Source organism: Heloderma suspectum, chromosome 2, assembly GCF_057233095.1.
Source record: "Heloderma suspectum isolate Gila_16-S chromosome 2, 16-S_ref, whole genome shotgun sequence".
In the NCBI taxonomy this organism is placed as follows: Eukaryota; Metazoa; Chordata; class Lepidosauria; order Squamata; family Helodermatidae; genus Heloderma; species Heloderma suspectum.
In genome coordinates, this window is record NC_139459.1 from 402,390,665 (window position 1) to 402,408,864 (window position 18,200).

An 18,200-nucleotide genomic window follows, 5' to 3' on the forward strand; every position below is an offset into this window, starting at 1 on the left:
TCCTGTCTGCAATGAGACAAAAACATTCAGTTGTTGCTTCTTTTACTTTGAAGCAAATATCTCTGGGTTACATTTCCAGAACTTTCCTCATGCTACCAGTAGGCATGTGCAAATGTCATTTACTTTTTGTGGAATTGATTTGCGGTGGGGGGGGAGGCGCTCCGTCCCTCCCCCTGGAATCCTGCCCTGCCGGCTGCGCTCCAGACTTCTGGCCACAGACGGGCTGCTACAGACGCAAATGGTGGCTACCGTAGCAGCTGCCATTTGCGTCCAGCCAGGCTGCCGTGATAGGCTATGTAAGTATTTACATAGCCTATCACGGCAAGGCAAAAAAACCAAACGTAAATATTTACGTAGACTACAACGGCGAAAAAAAGGGAACGCAAATGGCGGCTGCCATAGCCGCCATTTGTGTATGCCTTTTTTTTTTTTTGCCCTGCCTTGGTAGGCCACGTAAATATTTACGTAGCCTATCATGGCAAAAACCAGGATGCAAATGGTGGCCGCCTCAGGTAAGCCTTGTCCTGGGGGGAATCCATGGGGGGGTGGGGGGCAGGCCGTTCTGCCACAGATTTTGGGGGGCCGAATGCCAGTGCATTTGGTCTCACTGAAATCCATGGCGAAATTCTCCACCATCCCTAGCTACCAGTCATCCAGAGCCCAAACCAGAAGTGCAACACCCAGTCCCCACTTAGTGCTTTGCTTGTGTAGAGGCAGCCAGGAAAAGGGGGAGGAGCCTTTGCCGAAGATCAAGATCCAGGATCCATTTCAAAACAAAACCCCAGAGCAGATGTACAGCCCAGTGCTCGAATTAGGAATGTGTGCAACCCTTTGAATTGAGAAAGAAATTGCGACAGGTCAACAGATTGGGAAGATTTCTTAAATGATGCGATGTTCCTCTTAGGCAGCCTCCCACAGCCCTCAAGTTGTTTTGGACTACAACTCCCAGCATGCCTGACCATTGGCCAGGGCGGCTGCAGCTGATGGGTGCTGAACTGCAAGGCATCTGAGGGTCACCAGGTTGGGGAACGCTTCTGTAGGGGAGTAGTGTCCAGTTAAATTAAGGTGGGGTTTGCCTGGGTTCACTTTTGGTAAAAGAGAACAAGTAGCATCTAAATTGGGAAGAAAATGGCTGAGTAACTATTGTGTGTCCATGAGACAAGGGAAAGCGCTTGTCATCATGACTTCACCTGAGTTGCCATCCCAGGGACGGACAAGGCATCTCAGCCCTAATGATGAATTGTCGGCACACAGAGCTAAGCCCCCGTGAGAATTTAGCAACAGGGTGAGGAGACCAGGGCAAGTTGACTCTTCCCTCCCTGCTCATAGTAAGTAACTGTAAACAAACAAACATAGTTATACATAAATTCCCCACCTTCATCTAGTAACAACTTAGTAATCAGGTAAAAAAAAACCAAGCAAAGCAAAAGTTTATGAAGATAGGAAGTCAGCACAGGTGTTAGGGATGTCCCGTGTATTGCGTGGAGTACCACCTGTATGTAGCAGCACTTGGCATCTGGAAAGCCCCCTCTCATGTAGTTCGGGAGGTAGAAAATGTGACATCTTCCAAACGCCTCCTGAAAATACACTTCTTCACCCCAGCTTTCTACGCTATTTGCATTCCCCTTATTTTCGCCATCTTAGTCTATGTAAATGTTTACGTAGATTAAGACATGCCAAAATAAGGAACGCACATACGCATTTGCGTACGCGCGTTGTTTTTTTTTTTTTTAAGTCAGCCGTGATAGGCTACGTAAACATTTACGTAGCTTATCATGGTGTTTTTTCAAAAAATCTAGCCATAATAGGCTATGTAAATCTTTACGTAGCCTATCACTTTTCTTTTCTAACTGGAAATGGCGGCGGCGGCAGCTGGTCAGAAGACCGGCTGCCGCCGAACCACCGCCGAACCGCCGCCGCCGCCGCCACAGCTGCCGCTGCCAGGAAGATCCGCCCAAGGTAAGTCCCGTCCTGGGGAGGGGGAGGGCAGACCATTCCGCCACCGATTTCGGGTGGCCGAATGCGCTGGGGGAATCCTCTGACATCCCTAAACCTGGATATAGTGGGCATTACGGAAACCTGGTGGAACAGAGAGACCCAGGGGGATGCGGTCATCCCTGGATGTAACCTCCACAGGAAGCAGAGGGTAGGGTGTGGTGGGGGAGGTGTTGCCCTGTACGTCAAAGAGGGATCCTAGTGTCGTGCAGACTAGGAACCCTGAAAGGGATCCACGGAAGTACTGTGGGGGATAAAATTGGACATCAAAACTAATTTAGTGCTAGGAACGTGCTGTTGTCCCCCACACCAGAATGCTCAGGGTGATTTTCAGATGGAAAACAGAATCAGGGAGGCCTCCAAACGAGGAAGTGTTGTTCTAATAGGTGACTTCAAATCCCCCCACATTGCCTGGATAAATGCATGTTCCAGTCAGGACAAAGAGGTTAGTTTTCCCAATGCCCGAAATGACTGTGCCCTGGAACAGTTGGTCATGGAACCAACCAGGGGGGAGGCGACCCTGCATTTCTGGTCCCAGGGCAGAGTCTGAAGGCACATGAAGCAGCCACTTTGCTGAAGTTGCTGAAGGGGTCTGTATTCGGAGGGGAGACTACCTGGGAAGCACATATAATCACCTTGAGTTCCATGATGGGTGAAAGGTGGGATATAAATGTATGAGTGTTTTAAGTCTTTTCACCTGCTGTTTTATTCTTTTATGGTGTTGTTCACTGCTCCAAAATCTTCTGATGTGGACCGGTATATAAATATTGTAAATGAATGAATGAATGAATGAATGAATGAATGAATATATAAATAAGAATAAATTTAATCCTAAGTTGTGTCTCCCAGGACCTAGTACAAGATGTAAATGTTGTCAAACCAGCTGGAAATAGTGATCACAGTGCTATCAGATTTAATGTATATTTCAGTGGAAAATTGCCCAGGAAGTCCAACACAAGTCACATTTGACTTCAAAAGAGGAAACGTCTCTAAATTGTGGGAACTGGTGAGTAGGGAGTTGAAAGGGGGAGATGGAGTCGAATAACTTCTTCTCACTCCATCTGACTGTCTTGTTTCCCAGACTAGAACGGGTGTGTCTGAGCCTCCCCAGATCAAGAGAGACAACAATGTCTTTACGGGGAGACCCCACTCAGTGACAGATTTACAGATCTTTACCCTGAGTTTTGGGCTTCAAGAATTAATGTTTGGTAGTCATCCCTGAAACCTCTCTCAGGCCAGACAATACAAATATGGTACCAAAGAATGAATTTATGGCTATATATTGCTCAAACAGTCTAAGAGAATGACAAGCTTTCTTTATGATAAGGCAGATCACAACAATCCCTGAATACATGCAATTTATAATCACTAAAAGTATACTGAAATAATAGGAAGCATATTGTTAACACAGTAAAACCTAGGTTCCTCTCAATCTAACATTCCATATCGAAGTATCGTATTTGGAAGGCATGGCAGGTGCAACCAGCCTAAACATATGTGGTGGGTTTCCCGTTCTCCCAGCGTCTCTCTCCTCAAAGTATCAAACCCTGGTCTTTCATAACCCCTATGAAGTCGATGACTTCATCCTTCGTTTCAGACCTAGTCTTACCATGATTCCCCGTGTCCCCAATGTAGCCAGGCCTGGCATTGATACCAGTAACACCAAGATGAAGGAATCCCTCCTAAGCTAAGCAGCGTGCTGCTTCCAATATTTGACCGACCCCCTCGTGAAAGCCTTCCTTCATTTCCAAGAATACATTCAATTGCTCACAGTTATCTTACAACGCACACACAGAACTAATCACATCTACAAAATACAATAAATTCTTATCAATCCCACACAGTACAATGCATATTCTGTTACAAGACAAGAGGGTTAAATCCCTTCCAAATGCTCGGAGGTTACTCAAAACCACAATAATAGAAGCCCAGCTAACATGTACAGCACAGGTTAGGAAAGGGAGGACCAAGTAGGGATGGACGAAAGTCCCTTACCTGTTCTTGAAGCTTGCTTCGCTGTGGGGGGGAGGCGCTTCGGTTCTCCACTTGAAGTTCAGGTGAGGGGGGGGAGGCGCCCCGCCTTGCTGGCGAAATTCAGGCCAGGTAGAAGCGCCCCGTCTACCCGGCCACGAAAAAAAGAGTAGAAACACACACACACACACCCGTGAGAGGCTACGTAACGATTTACGTAGGCTATCACGGCTAGATTTCCAAAGTCAGCCATGATAGGCTATGTAAATAGTCACGTAGCCTATCACGGGTGACTCTGAAAAAAAAAAAAAGCACGTACGCAAATGGCGGCCCCCATGGGGACCACCATTTGCATTCCTTATTTTGGCACGTCTAGTTTACGTAAAGATTTACGTAGACTACGGCGAAAATAAGGAACGCAAATGGTGGCACCCATGGGCCACCGCCATTTGCGTACTTTTTTTCTTTTTTTTTTCAAAGTCACCCGTGATAGGCTATGTGACGATTTACGTAGCCTATCACGGCTGACTTTGGAAATCTAGCTGTGATAGGCTACGTAAATCGTTACGTAGCCTATCACGGGTGTTGTTGTTTTTTACTGCACTTGGTTTTTTTGCAATGGCGGTGGCGGCAGCCGGTCGGGAGACCGGCCGCCGCCCCCACCCTGACAAAACGCCGCCAAACCGCCACCGGGACCCGCCGCCGAGAGGGACATTCGGCCACGGTAAGTCCCATCCTGGGGGGGCCGGCAGAGAATTTCCCCACCAATTTCGGGGGGCCGAATGCGTTGGCATTCAGCCTCCCGAAGATTCGGGGAGAAATTCTCCGCCATCCCTAGGACCAAGTGGCATGGCTGACAAGCAGCGTCAAGGAAGCTATTGGAGAAAAGAGAGCTTCCTTCCAAAAATGGAAGTCTTGCCCAAATGAGGGAAAGAAAAGGACGCACAAATTTGCACAAAGGGGATACGAGCAGATGATAAGAGATGCAAACAAAGCATTTTTGAGGAGCACATTGCTAACAACATCAAGGCCAACAATAGTGAATTCTTTAAGTGTATCAGAAGCAGGAAAGCAGCTAGGGAGGCAGTTGGACCATTGGATGACAAAGGAGTTAAAGGAGTACTAAAGGAGGATGAGGAGATTGCGAAGAAGCTGATTGAATTACTTTCATCTGCCTTCACTGCAGAAGATATTGGACAGCTACCTGTGCCTGAACTGATGTTTCCACGAAAGGGGTCTGAGGAACTGTTGCAAATATTGGTGATAAGGTGATGGGATCCGAGCTAGTGGTGACTGACCAAGGAAGAGAACTTGGGGTTGTGGTGGACAGCTTATGAACCCAGTGTGTGGCTACTGTGAAAAAGACAATCTCCACGTTTGCCATAATTAGGAAAGGAGTTGAGAATAAAACTGCCAATATCAGACTGCCCTTATACAAATCTCTGGTGTGACCACACCTCAAATACTGTGTGCAGTTCTGATCACCACACTACAAAACAGATAGTGTAAAGCTGGAAAAAGTGCAGAAAGAAAATGATCAAGGTGCTGAAGCATCTCCCCTATGAGAGAAGGTCACAGCAGGTGGGACTGTTTAGCTTAGAAAAACGGGGGTCAGGGGAGACATGAGGTGTACAGAATAATGCCTGGTGTGGCGAATGTGGATAGGGAGACATTTTTCTCCCTCTCTCAAAATATTAGAACCCGGTGTCATCCTATGAAGCTGAATGGTGGGAGATTCAGGACAGGTAAAAGCAAGGACAACAGCAAGTAGAAGACCGAGACCACGACGAATTCAATGACACTGCCCCACGTGGATCAGGGAGGTTAATTTTACTGCAGCTCTACAATTCTTAGCTTTTATCCAGTGCTTTAAGGTAGTGAAAGCACATCATATCTGCAAGGCCATTTTTATCCTTAGCCTCACGTTACCCCTGTTTTTATTACCATCTCCATAGTTAGTTCAATGATTCCCAGGGACTTCCTGGGCATATAATGTATTGTGTGCTGTTAAAAGCGGAGGAGGTGTCACTCACAACAACCCTGGAATGTAGTCCACTGTTGTTATCTCGAACAGCTCATCCAGGAAAGTCCCTCCACTGCCTCTCACAAACACATACAGCAGCAGAAGCATCTCACCTGCAACTACAGGCAGAAGCTAAAAATCCCACATCCTCCCGTTCTTATCACTGAAAAGTAGTATATTTACATATTCCAACATCAATATGTAACCTGCCCTAAGGCTGGCAAGAGGACTGAAGAGTGGCCAATGTAATGCTTTTTTCTTTTCTTTTTTTGGGAATCCAGGGAGAATCCAGGAAATGGCAAGCCAGTAAGTTTAATGTGCGTTCTGGGTAGGGATGTTGGAGAAATCCTCCACACACACCCAAATTCTGCTTCCCTGCAACTTGCAACCTTTGGTTCTTGTCTTCCCCGTGAGAGCAACAGAGTCCAAACCTGCTCTATCTTTGGCACAATAGCCTGTGAGATATTGGAGGACTGCTCTCATGTCTTCCCTTCGTCTACCTAAACATACCCGGCTCTTTTGAAACCTTCCTCAGAGGAGTTGGGGTCCAGACAAACATGTGCAGTCTAACTGGGCAGTCATGGGGGGTGGGGTGGAGAAGTGCTCTGCCCCCCACCAGCCTGGGTCTGCTCACATGGGTTAAGAAAGAGAAGTGGATGTTCCTTCTGCACACCCACACGACAGCACATCAAATTGTCCTGTATTATGTTGCCACGCTGCTAAAAATGAGCCAGCAGGTTGGGCACAAAATGGGGTGATGATGCATCCCCCCCCCCCGCAAAAGAGGGCAGGGATTTCCCAGTTCCCAGCTCAGAGGGACAGTTCTGGGCCATTCGGGATGAGTGGAGCTCATGAAATTAGTAGCTGGTGGAACAGCAGCAGCTCCCCTCCAGCTCACACACAGAATGACTTACCTGTGAATCCTGGTAGACGGAGGCTTGTCGAACGGAGATGGCAGAAAGAGAACTCCCGTGGCATAGATGACCGCGCCAATGAGGAGGTCCCCCGGCCTGTAGTGGTTCAGTGGGGCTGATTCATCCCTTTCCAAAGTCAAGGGGCACCTGGCCTGGAGCATCCCGCAGGTGGCCTGGGGCAGCAGCAGAAGCGAGAGCAGCAGCGTTCTCGTTCTGGGTACGCCTGGCGCAGCCTCCATCCCCCTGCCTGCTCCTCTGAACTGACTGGATGTGCAATTAGAGGGAGGCACAGTCCTCTTGCAAGCTGGAGGGGTCAGTGGCCTCCCCAGTAGAGATGGAGCCCAGGGAGGAGAGGGTTCACATCTGGAGGGGGTGGGAGCAAGTCAGCTCCACACAGCCTCAGAGACCTGCTCACCTGACCCCGAGCTCAGCCAAGCTCTCCGTGGCTCAGGAGGCCTGTGCAAGACGCTGCTTCATGTTGCTTGGTATTCTGATGTTTACCTCAGCAGACTCAAAGGGGAGATTTGAGAAAAGAGTCCCTTGAGGTTTGGCCGAAAGAAGAATAAACCACTATGATTTTGATAATTACATGTGGAGGAAGTTGCATCACCTCTGCAATTTCCTGAACTCTCCATTCGGCTGGAGAAAAAATGTTTGCCACAGCTCACAGATGCCGCTCCACACTCTTGACATGGGCCGGGGGAGGGGGGAAAGGTGAGCTTGGCCTGGCCTTTACCTGTGGAACACCTTCACATGAACCAGGATCAAGATCAGGGGCATTGCTAGGTTCTTAAAAGATCCAGGGCACAGGCCCATAACACAAATTTGCTTATCTATCTATCTATCTATCTATCTATCTATCTATCTATCTATCTATCAATCATCTATGTCTAAGTGCATATGTGTGTGTGGTGTGTGTGTGGTGTGCTTGCGTTTGTGCAGAGATTACATACATAGCTAAATACATACATAAGAAGTGTATGGTCCAAAACCCAATTCAGCAGCCAATTGGTAGTCAGACCAGTTCAGTTCAAATTTGCATGTCTGTCTGTCTGTCTGTCTGAGCACACCTCTAATTTATATATATATATATATGTGTGTGTATATATATATATATATATATATATATATATATATATGCTTGTGTGTGTGTAGAGATTACATACATACATACGAAGGGTGTGGTCAGACACTAGGGATGGACAAAAGTAACTTACCTGATCCTGAAGCTTGCTTCGCGGTGGGGGGGATGCGCTCCGTCCCTCCCCCCTAAATTCTGGGCAGGGGGGAGGCACCCCATCCCTCCCCGTTGAAATTCTGGCCGGGGGGGAGGCGCCCCGCCTCTCCGGCCGCGAAGTCCTTCTCCTGCATTTTTCGCCATAATCTACGTAATCTACAAAATTTTCGCCGTAGTCTACATAAATATTTACATAGACTACCCATGTCAAAATAAGGAACGCAAATGGCGGCGCCCATGGGCACCGCCATTTGCATATGCACTTTTCTTTTCTTTTTTCAAAGTCTGTTGTTGTTGTTGTTGTTGTTGTTTTTACTTGGAAATGGCGGCGGCGTCAGCCGGTCGGAAGACCGGCCGCCGCCGCCACCGCTGAACCGTCGCCGGGAGCCGCCGCCGCGAGGGACATTCGAGCAAGGTAAGTCCCATCCCGGGGGGTGGCGGGGGGGTGGCGGACCATTTCTCCACCAATTTCGGGGGGCCGAATGCATTGGCATTCGGCCTCCCGGAGATTCGTGGAGAAATTATCTGACATCCCTATCAGACACCCAATTCAGCGTATTGGAAAACATCCAGCTTCTGTTGGCTTGGGACCAATTTGTAGTCAGACCACTTCAGCTCAGCACCAAACCTGAGTCAATGTTTGGAAACATGAGTCCTTATGCTGTTCACCACCATGGGAAACTAGAAAAAAACTGTACCTTTTTCTCTTGATCGGAACTGGATGAAAACTCTAGGCACAGTAGCCCCCAGAAGGGGATTACACCTGCCCAATGTCAGAAAAATAGGTCCAGAGTTTATATTTTGATTTTCTTTTAAAGGGACCTGCCAATAACTTTTAATTACCTGGAAGCAGTGGATAAAAAATTCGGGATCCATTGCCTCATCAGAGAAGATCGTGTCTGCCAAAGTTCAAAATGAAAGCCACAAGGGTTTTTTAGGTCTCCAAAAGAGGACACACTTATCTCCCTATTTTCTTTGTGGACCATTGTTCTGAAAATTACAGACAGCCTAGAGTTGTCCCTATGTAAGAAACCAGCAAAGTTTCAGAAGGACAGGTGCAGCAGCAGTTCATGTGGAAGGGGAGTTCTCCAATTTGGGGGAGGGAGGGATTTGCTCTCATTTCCATTCACCCCTTCCCCAATATTTTTGGGTAAATTTGTATGGAAATGCACAGGTTGTGCGAGGTGTCCCCCAGGCAAGCAACCTGCAAAGTTCCTGAAGGATACATGCATGCAAATTTAGAATCCCTCAAATTTATTTACATTTCACCAATGTTAGCAGCAGGGGAACATGAGTGGGAAGGTGCTGTTGACCACAGAGTCAAATCTATCCGCGATATTGTTATCCTTCCTATACAGATCTTCCGAATATTCTTGCCACCTTTTCTTGATCTCTTCTGCTTCTTTTAGGTCCTTGCCAACTTTGTTTTTGATCATACCCGTTTTTCCCTAAAATTTAACACCAATGTTTCTAATTTTCTGGAAGTGGACTCTTGTCCTTCCTATGCTATTATCTTCTTCCACTTCCATGGATTGCTTGTTTGAAAATAATTCCTTATCACCTCTAGCTAACCTCTGGAATTTTGCATTTAATTGAGCAACTCTCCCCCTTTCACTCTTGCCTTTTGCTTTCCTTCTTTCTTGGGCTACTTCCAGTGTCTCAGCAGACAGCCATCTTGCCTGCTTGGTTTTCTTTTTCTTTGGGATGTTTTTTGTTGCCGCCTCCTGAACAATGTTGCGAACTTCTGTCCATAGTTCTTCCGGGACCCTATCTACTCAATCTAGTCCCTTAAATCTATTCTTCACCTTCACTGCATATTCATGAGGAATATTCGTGAGCTCATATCTAACTGATCTGTGGGTCTTCCCTATTCTCTTTAGTATGATTCTAAATGGTGCAATAAGAAGTTCATGATCTCAACTACAATCAGCTCCAGGTCTTACGTACTTACGTAGCCTATCACGGCCTAAGGCGCAGACACAAATGGCAGCTGGCATAACAGCCGCCATTTGCATCCGCAGTGTGGCAGCAGCGGCCGGATGTCTGGCTGCAGCCAGCCCCGGTCAGCGGCTCCATGGATTTGCTGCAGAGCAGAGCCGCCTGGGGAGGATTCCAGGGGGGAGGGATGGATCACCTTCCCCCCCAGTGGATGCCCCGGACCAGAACTGGGTGAGTAATCCGCCCATCCCTAGCCCCAGAAGAGAGAAAGAGACGATGGTAGGGATGTCAGAGAATTTCTCCACGAATCTCGGGGATTCTCCACGAATCTCAGGGATTTCTCCCCCGAAATTGGTGGAGAAACAGTCTGCCACCCCCCTGCCACCCCCCCCAAGACAGGACTTACCTTGCTCGAATGTCTCTGGCGGCGGCGGCTCCATCGGCGGTTCGGCAGCGGTTCGGTGGCGGCAGCTGTGGTGGCCGGTCTTCCGACCTGCTGCCGCCATTTCCAAGTAAAACAAACAAACAAACAAACGTGATAGGCTACGTAAATCTTTACGTAGCCTATCATGGCTAGATTTTCAAAGTCAGCTGTGATAGGCTATGTAAATCTTTATGTAGCCTATCAAGGCTGACTTTGGGGAAAAAAAAAAAGTGTAGACTATGGCGAAAATAAGGGCAACGCTATTTGCATACGCGCTTCCCCCCCCCAAAGTCAGCCATGATAGGCTACGTAAATCTTTACGTAGCCTATCACTTTTTTTTACTTTTTTTTACACTTTACTTTTTTCTTTCGCGGCCGGGGAGACAGGGTGCTCCCCCCGGGCCAGAACTTCGGCGGGGAGGGATGGGGCGCCTCCCCCTCACCACAAAGCAAGCTGCGGGATCAGGTAAGGGACTTTCATCCATCCCTAGATGTTAGGGATGGACGAAAGTCACTTACCTTGAGTGAAATTTGATTCGCGGTGTGGGGGAGGTGCTCTGTCCCTCCCCCCGAAATTCTGGCCGGGGGGGAGGCACTCCGTCCCTCCACCCCCGAATCCTGGCCAGCCAGGCCGCAAATGGCAGCGGCCGTAGCCACCGCCATTTGCGTCCCTGCAGTCAGCCGTGATAAGCTACGTAAATGTTTACGTAGCTGATTACGGCTGAGTAAAACAAAAACAAAAACAACGTGTGTACGCAAATGCACAGTTTGTTTGTTTTGTTTTTACTCAGGTATTTTTTTAAAATCTAGCCATTATAGTCTACGTAAATCTTTACGTAGCCTATCACGTTTTTTTGGTGTTTGGTTTTTTTACTGGAAATGGCGGTGGTGGCAGCCGGTCAGAAGACTGGCCGCCGCCGCCGCCGAACTACCGCTGGAGCCGCTGCCGCCAGGAGGATTCGCCCAAGGTAAATCCCGTCCTGGCGGGGTGGGGGGGGCAGACCGTTTTGCCACCAATTTCGGGGGGCTGAATGCGCTCGCATTCAGCCTCCCCGAGATTCGTGGTGAAATTCTCTGACATCCCTACGATGGTTGCGAGTGGCGGTGGTGGTGGGAGGGTGAGACAGAAGCACTATGGGCCATAGCAAAGCTTCAAAGCTGTGTAGCTTCACAACTTCAAAGCTTGGAAGATCATGCCTGAATTAGAAAAAAAAAACACACACATTGCGGAGAAGTCCCGATTCTGCGAGGATAACGCCTTAATTAAAACAAACATCAAGAGCGGGGGATAGGAAGGGTAAAACCTAGTCTCATTTGAAGGGATACAACAACCCCCTGCTCAGTGCAGGAAGCCTGTTTCCCAGGCGGTTGCCCATCCAACTGCTGACCGGGACCAACCCCGCTTAGCTTCCGAGATCAGAAGGGTGCACATCCAGCCCTTTGATTGGTGCTGAGGAAACGGGAAGCTATGCGATCGGTAGCTGGAAAAAGACATGGGGTCGTCGAGAGCTGTGATTGGACAGGAGGGAAATACAAACACCGCCGCATATGGACAGGGGGCGACGTAGCCCTAACCCTCCATTTGGAATAATTTGAGTCCTACAGCAATTTAGGGCAAATTAGAGTGGAGCGGGAGAAAGGCGTCTGTGGAGGCTGATTGGATTCTTTGCTGTAGTGAAGCTGCTAAACTTCTGCAGAAGCCAAGGATTGCAGTTTAGGGCATTGAAATCAGATGCTGTGTGAAATACCAGTATTTCACATGGAGCCCTTTCTTCCCTTCCTTCTCCCTCTTCAAAATTTCATTGCAAGCAAGCTCCCAACCGTGGGCGTGGAAGAGCAGAAAAGTAGGGGGAGAGACGATTTTTGCTCCTAAAAAAAAAACCCTACACCAGAGATTAGGGATAGCAACCTCCTCACCTTAAACACCTTCTGATTAGAATCTCTGAGCCCCCGTGTAACTTGACAGTTTTTACTCTTGTTTTTGTCTTTGAGAAAAGGAAAGTTTACTCATGTCTAGCACAAAAGCCACTGGACCTAAGTGCCTGAACTGTGTCAGATTCAGTCAGCTGTTTAGGGGATGCCAGGTCCCCAACTTCTATGAACTGATGTGGAAGCATCCCCCCCCCCCAAAAAAACACACAAAACTATAGCTTTTTGCTTTGACAGAATTTCTTGAAAATAGGAAATTGTTCCACTGACTAGCACAAAAACTACTGAGCCTAACTGCCTGAAATTGAGCAGGTTCAATCAGCTCCATGAGGGCTACGACATCTCCAAAATTCATGCATTTATCATACAAACTACAAAAGTTATGTCTGTTCTGTTTTCCCTATCCAGCATGGACAATGGTCAGGGATGCTGGGCATTGCAGTCCAAAACACGTAGAAAGCATGGGGCTGGAGGAGGCTGGGGTAGATGAGGGACCATACTGTCTTCTGGCTATGTTGGGTTTTTCTGCTGCTGCTTCTTTATTTTGGTTGCATCGTAAGACTGCAGTATCAACTCTGACCAATAGATGGTGCTGTGGAGTTAGGTGTTGCACAAAATGGTGGCTGAACCAATACGGCCACCATCTGAAGCCTGTACACCCCTATAAAAATGGCAGACTATTGGTGTATTTGGAATAAAGAATCAGATTTATTCTTTTGTTTTCATCATCAGATGCTCCTTTGTATTCAGATCAGGCCTCAGTACAATCATGTAGCACTTGGGGAGGAAGATGCAGCCAAGTAAGCCAGCACTGGAGGCCAAGATAGAGAAGACCTGCACGGCCACCATGTATTTCCCCTTGGTGCTCAGGTAGGTGGGCACAAAGGACACCCAAACACTGCAAAAGACCAGCATGCTGAAGGTGATCAGCTTGGCTTCATTGAAGGCCCCAGGCAGCTTCCTGGCTAGGAAAGCCGCCGTGAAGCAGATGGCAGCCAGGAAGCCCATGTAGCCAAGGGCAGCATAAAACATGGCGACAGACCCTTCGTTGCATTGCAGGATGATCTGGCCAGGCTGGGAGTGCATGTCAGTGTCAGGGAAAGGTGGAGAGATGCCAAGCCAGACGGAGCAGATGACAACTTGGACACCGGAACAGGAAAGGATGATGGAGTTGGCCAAACTCTTCCCCAGCCATCCCCTCACCCTGTTCCCTGGCTTTGTGGCCAGGAAGGCCAGCACCACAGTGATCGTTTTGGCCAACAGAGAAGAGACCGCAACTGAGAAGATGATGCTGAAGGCCATTTGTTGCAGGAGGCAGGTTGCTTTCCATGGCTGACCAATGAAGAGGAAGGAGGACAGAAAAGAAAGCAGGAGGGAGATGAGGAGAATGTAGGAGAGGTCCCGGTTGTTGGCTTTGACTACCGGAGTATCCAGGTATTTGATGAAGATTCCTAACACAAAGCCAGTGATTAAGGACAAGAATAGGGCAAAGGAAGCCAGGATGATACCCAAATATTCTTCGTAGGACAGGAAGGTGATATCCTTGGGGATACATTGATCCCGGTCCTTGTTTGGATGCTGATCATCCGGACACTTGCTGCAATGGTCTGCATCTGGAAAAACAAGAGAAACATCTCCCTTGCATGCTTGCCAATCTCTGATCTTTTACAATCCACCAAAGATATTTTTCTGGTGTGATTGACGGGACATATTAATGACATGCAGAACATGGTCAGGCCTGCTGGGCCTCATCAGTCTTCCATGGCCACAATCCACATTAGGTGTTTCATGTTTTTAAACATGACCTTAACCCAGGGATGGGGAAACTCCCTTCTGTGGGCCTAATCTGGCCTGCAAATGTTACCCATTTGTTCCATGAAGCTTTCATGAATCCCTCCATTAGGAGGACTGGACCCCTCAAAGAATCCCTGCTGTTATCTCCATCCTGTGATTGGCGATAAATGCAGGGAATGTGGTCTGGCCGAGTCTGTTTGGTGCATTTTGTGGATCATCCATGTGGTAAGTTGGCTGGGAATGACATGATGTCTGGGGCCTGGCACTCTCCCTGATGTCTTTCAGGGCACGGAGGGCAGGCTAGGAAGGCGCCCAACAAAATTGAGACCCCACTTCTGCTGTAACGATCATTTTGTTTGAGGAGGACAGGTGAGAAGATCCAGCAGTATTCCTGGAGACTGCCTTTTGAGTCCTCAGATGGTTGCCAAGGAGCTCCTCCTTTTCAGGGAAATTCCAGGCCAATGGCCCACGATGAATAGGATCCTGGTGACTCCTCTGCACGGGGACAGCCATTTGGCGAAAGAGCTTGCCTGTCTTCCCCACCATGCTCCCACAGCTTAGACAAAGAATAGAGCGAAGTTTCACTGACACAGAGGAGGGGACACTGAGCCAGTTTGCACATCATGATAAGCCACCATGAGACAAACAGTGCTGACAACCAACTGAAGGTTGTTGGGTCATGCGAACGGGGTCACGGAGAGCTGAACGTGGGCTCTGCAAGCATCTTGTGGTGCTGGATTTGGGAAAAGTGGACTACAACTCCCACCACCCACATCCAGCCTTGTTTACACTGTGCCTCCACCTGTGCTCAGCCAATGCTCAACCAGGATCATCCCATGAAGCTGCCTCCTGGGAGAGGTGGGACAGATAAAGGGAAGGGCTCCTTCACACAACGCAGAGTTGAACAATGGAATTCACTTCTGCAAGAGGTTGTGACGGCCACCAGTTTGGATGGCTTTGAATGGGGGTTGGACAAATTCCTGAAGGAGAAGGCTATCCATCGATCCTTGTCCTGACAGCTATGTGCTTCCTCCAGTATCAGAGACAATGAGCCTATGTACACCACTGATGGGGAACATGGATGGGAGGTTTTTATTGCCCTCATGTCCTACTTGTGATTTTCCTACTTATTTATTTTGTTGGCCATTGTCTGAACAGGATACAGGAGTAGACGGGCCTTTGATCTGACGCAGCATGGCTCTTTTATTCCTGTGTTCATTTGTGAACAAACTGAAACATTACAAAATGCCACGAAGCCACCACTGACCTCCTTCCAAAGGAAACCAAACCTTGGCACAAACTCCATCCATGCAATTTCTTACTGCTCAGAGATGTCAGGTGAACATTTATTCATTTTACTTGATTTCTTTCATTTCCATACCACCCAATAGTCAAAGCTATCTGGGCAGTTCACAAAAATTAAAACTAAAAAGCTCAGGATAAAACAATATAATATATAACGCTTTAAAACCACATTAGTACAATACCACCAGAATACAACCTGGCAGCAATGCAGGGATTTAAAATAGGGATTTAAAAATGCCTGGGAGAATAAATAGGTGCCGGAAGGAGTACAAAGTAGATGCCAGGTGAGCCTCCCTTGGGAGCTCATTCCACAGCCGGGGTGCCACAGCAAAAAAGGCCCTCCTGCTTGTAGCCAGCCGCCTCACTAACATAACAATATGAACCATGGAGGGCTTGCACGCGACGTAAAGTGCCAGAGACACATGCAGGCTGGGGGTGCTGATCCCGGCCCCATCCTCTGCCTCCTCGCGCCCCAACCCTCAGTCCATCCTCCCAGAGTATTTTTCATTAGTCATTTTGTGGAATAAATTGTGGGTTCTCCCCTCCTCCCCAGGGCCTGCACTTTCCTCTGGAGTCACCCACCTTCCTGGCTGGAGATGGTCCCCTCCGCACAGGGAGGACAGTCATAGCAGCAAAGCGGCTTCCCTTCCTGAACCACCTTGACGGATCCAGGGTGACAGCTTCCCACACACCTGGAATGAGGCAGGGGCTACGCATAAAGATAAGAAGAGTCAAGGAAAAGGTGTTAGGCCCAATTGAGCTACAGGAATGAGAGAGAGTCGGAAGGACGCAACAGGGCCTCTAGGACTGAATGTGAAACCGTTTCCCAGTGTACCACCCCCGCCCTCCCCGCCCCCTGGGGCTTCTCCTCCCCTTCCGCTCTTGTTTGCCTTGTGTCCAATTTTGAGGGACCTGTCCTCTTGTGGTCCATCAAGTATCATACAGCCTGGTGGTGCTATATCACTGTACAAAGAGTTGAAGTACCATTAACCTGCAACCTGTGTTTGTGCAGAGGCAATCCTTCTGGTGCGCAGCTGGGTTGCAGCATGGGGAAAGGGCTCCCCTCTCTCTGAGATCTGGAAAAACTGCTCCTCGTTGGAATGGGCAGGGAGTCAAAGGCAGCCCCGCCTGGAGCATCTTCCCCAGCCTGGTGCCCATCAGCGTCTCCCATCATTCTCAGCCAATGCCCATGAAGGCTTGGAAACATGGAAGGTGCACTCCAATGTATTTTGAGGGCACCAGGGTCGGGAATAGTCACCTGGAACCTACTACCTTGATTACAGGTTAAGAGATGGTAAAACAAAATGAAAATCTTGAAAAATTGCTGCTAGTTGGAAGTTCCAGGCTGACTGGGAACCTGTTCCATTTAGCAGAGGACAAGAGATGGTAATAAATACCATGAAATGAAAGGAATCGTTTTCCTCACCTTGTTGAACCACTGGGGCCACACAATGGCATCCTGATCAATGGTGACCTTGAGGCCTGCTGGGGATCCCCGTCTTTCCATACTCCCAAACTTCACTTTGACCACAGACTTGTTGGGGAACTTCACCCAGTTCACGATGTCAAAGGCGGCTGCCAGGTCTTCGTTCTCATCCAAATACACTCTGCCCATGGAATCATTGTAAAACTGGGAGTTTCTCAGGAAAGGGTGAAGCTAGAACAGCAGAGAAATCATGGAGGAGAGCATGGAGCAAACCAGAAACCGCACTCGATTTCTCAGTGCTGCCCATTTCATGCTTGAATCTTCTATGGCTCAGTGTTGGGTCAGGACTCAACTGGCTGGGTGTGTCTCTTAACCTTCCCAAGGGACCCGGTTTCATCCCTGAGTGTTATTTCTGTGCTTTAGCCCTTTGGGAATCTGAAGTAGGGGTGGACGAAAGTCACTTACCTTTTCTCGCAGCTTGTTCGCGGTGGGGGGGAGCGATTCGCTGCTCCCCCTGCGAAGTTCAGGCCGGGGGGGGAGGCTTCCCGCCTCGCCCGGCCGAAATTCAGGCCGGGGAGGAGGCTTCCCGCCTCGCCCGGCCGCGAACACGAAAGTAAAGAAAAAAAAAAAACAACGTCCCCTGATAGGCTACGTGACGATTCACGTAGCCTATCACAGCTAGATCTGGAAAGTCAGCCGTGATAGGCTACGTGAATCGTCACGTAGCCTATCACGGGTGACTTTAAAAAAAAAAAAAAGCGCGTACGCGAATGGCGGCCCCCATAGGGAGCCGCCATTCGCGTTTCTTATTTAGTTGCTGTAGTCTACGTAAACATTTACGTAGACTACAGCCACCAAATAAGGAACGCGAATGGCGGCTCCCTATGGTGGCCGCCATTATCCGTACACACTTTTTTTTTTTTTTAAAGTCACCCGTGATAGGCTACGTGACGATTCACGTAGCCTATCACGGCTGACTTTCCAGATCTAGCCGTGATAGGCTACGTGAATCGTCACGTAGCCTATCAGGGGACGGGTTTTTTTTTTTTCTTTCATTGCAATGGCGGGGGCGGCAGCCGGTCGAAAGACCGGCTGCCGCTCCCGCCCCGCTCGAACACCGGACGAACCGCCAGCTGGACCCGCCGCCGGGAGGGACATTCAGGGAAGGTAAGTCCCGTCCCGGGGGGGGGCGGGGCCCGGGGGGGGTGCGGAGGATTTCTCCCCGAAACTTGTTCGGGGGGCCG

The 18,200-nt window shown here is 48.8% G+C and overlaps 1 protein-coding gene across 1 annotated transcript; it reads right to left on the minus strand.

The window, feature by feature from the left end:
- Positions 1-13,116: 13,116 nt before the first annotated feature.
- On the minus strand, positions 13,117-17,570 carry LOC146356666 (vomeronasal type-2 receptor 26-like). The gene is made up of 4 exons (XM_084832654.1): positions 17,422-17,570; positions 16,957-17,187; positions 16,113-16,239; positions 13,117-14,044 (listed from the first exon to the last, which is right to left on the minus strand). The coding sequence occupies exons 2-4, from the start codon at positions 17,143-17,145 to the stop codon at positions 13,140-13,142; spliced, it is 1,221 nt and encodes a 406-aa protein (XP_084688780.1). The 5' UTR covers positions 17,146-17,187; positions 17,422-17,570; the 3' UTR covers positions 13,117-13,139.
- Positions 17,571-18,200: the final 630 nt, after the last annotated feature.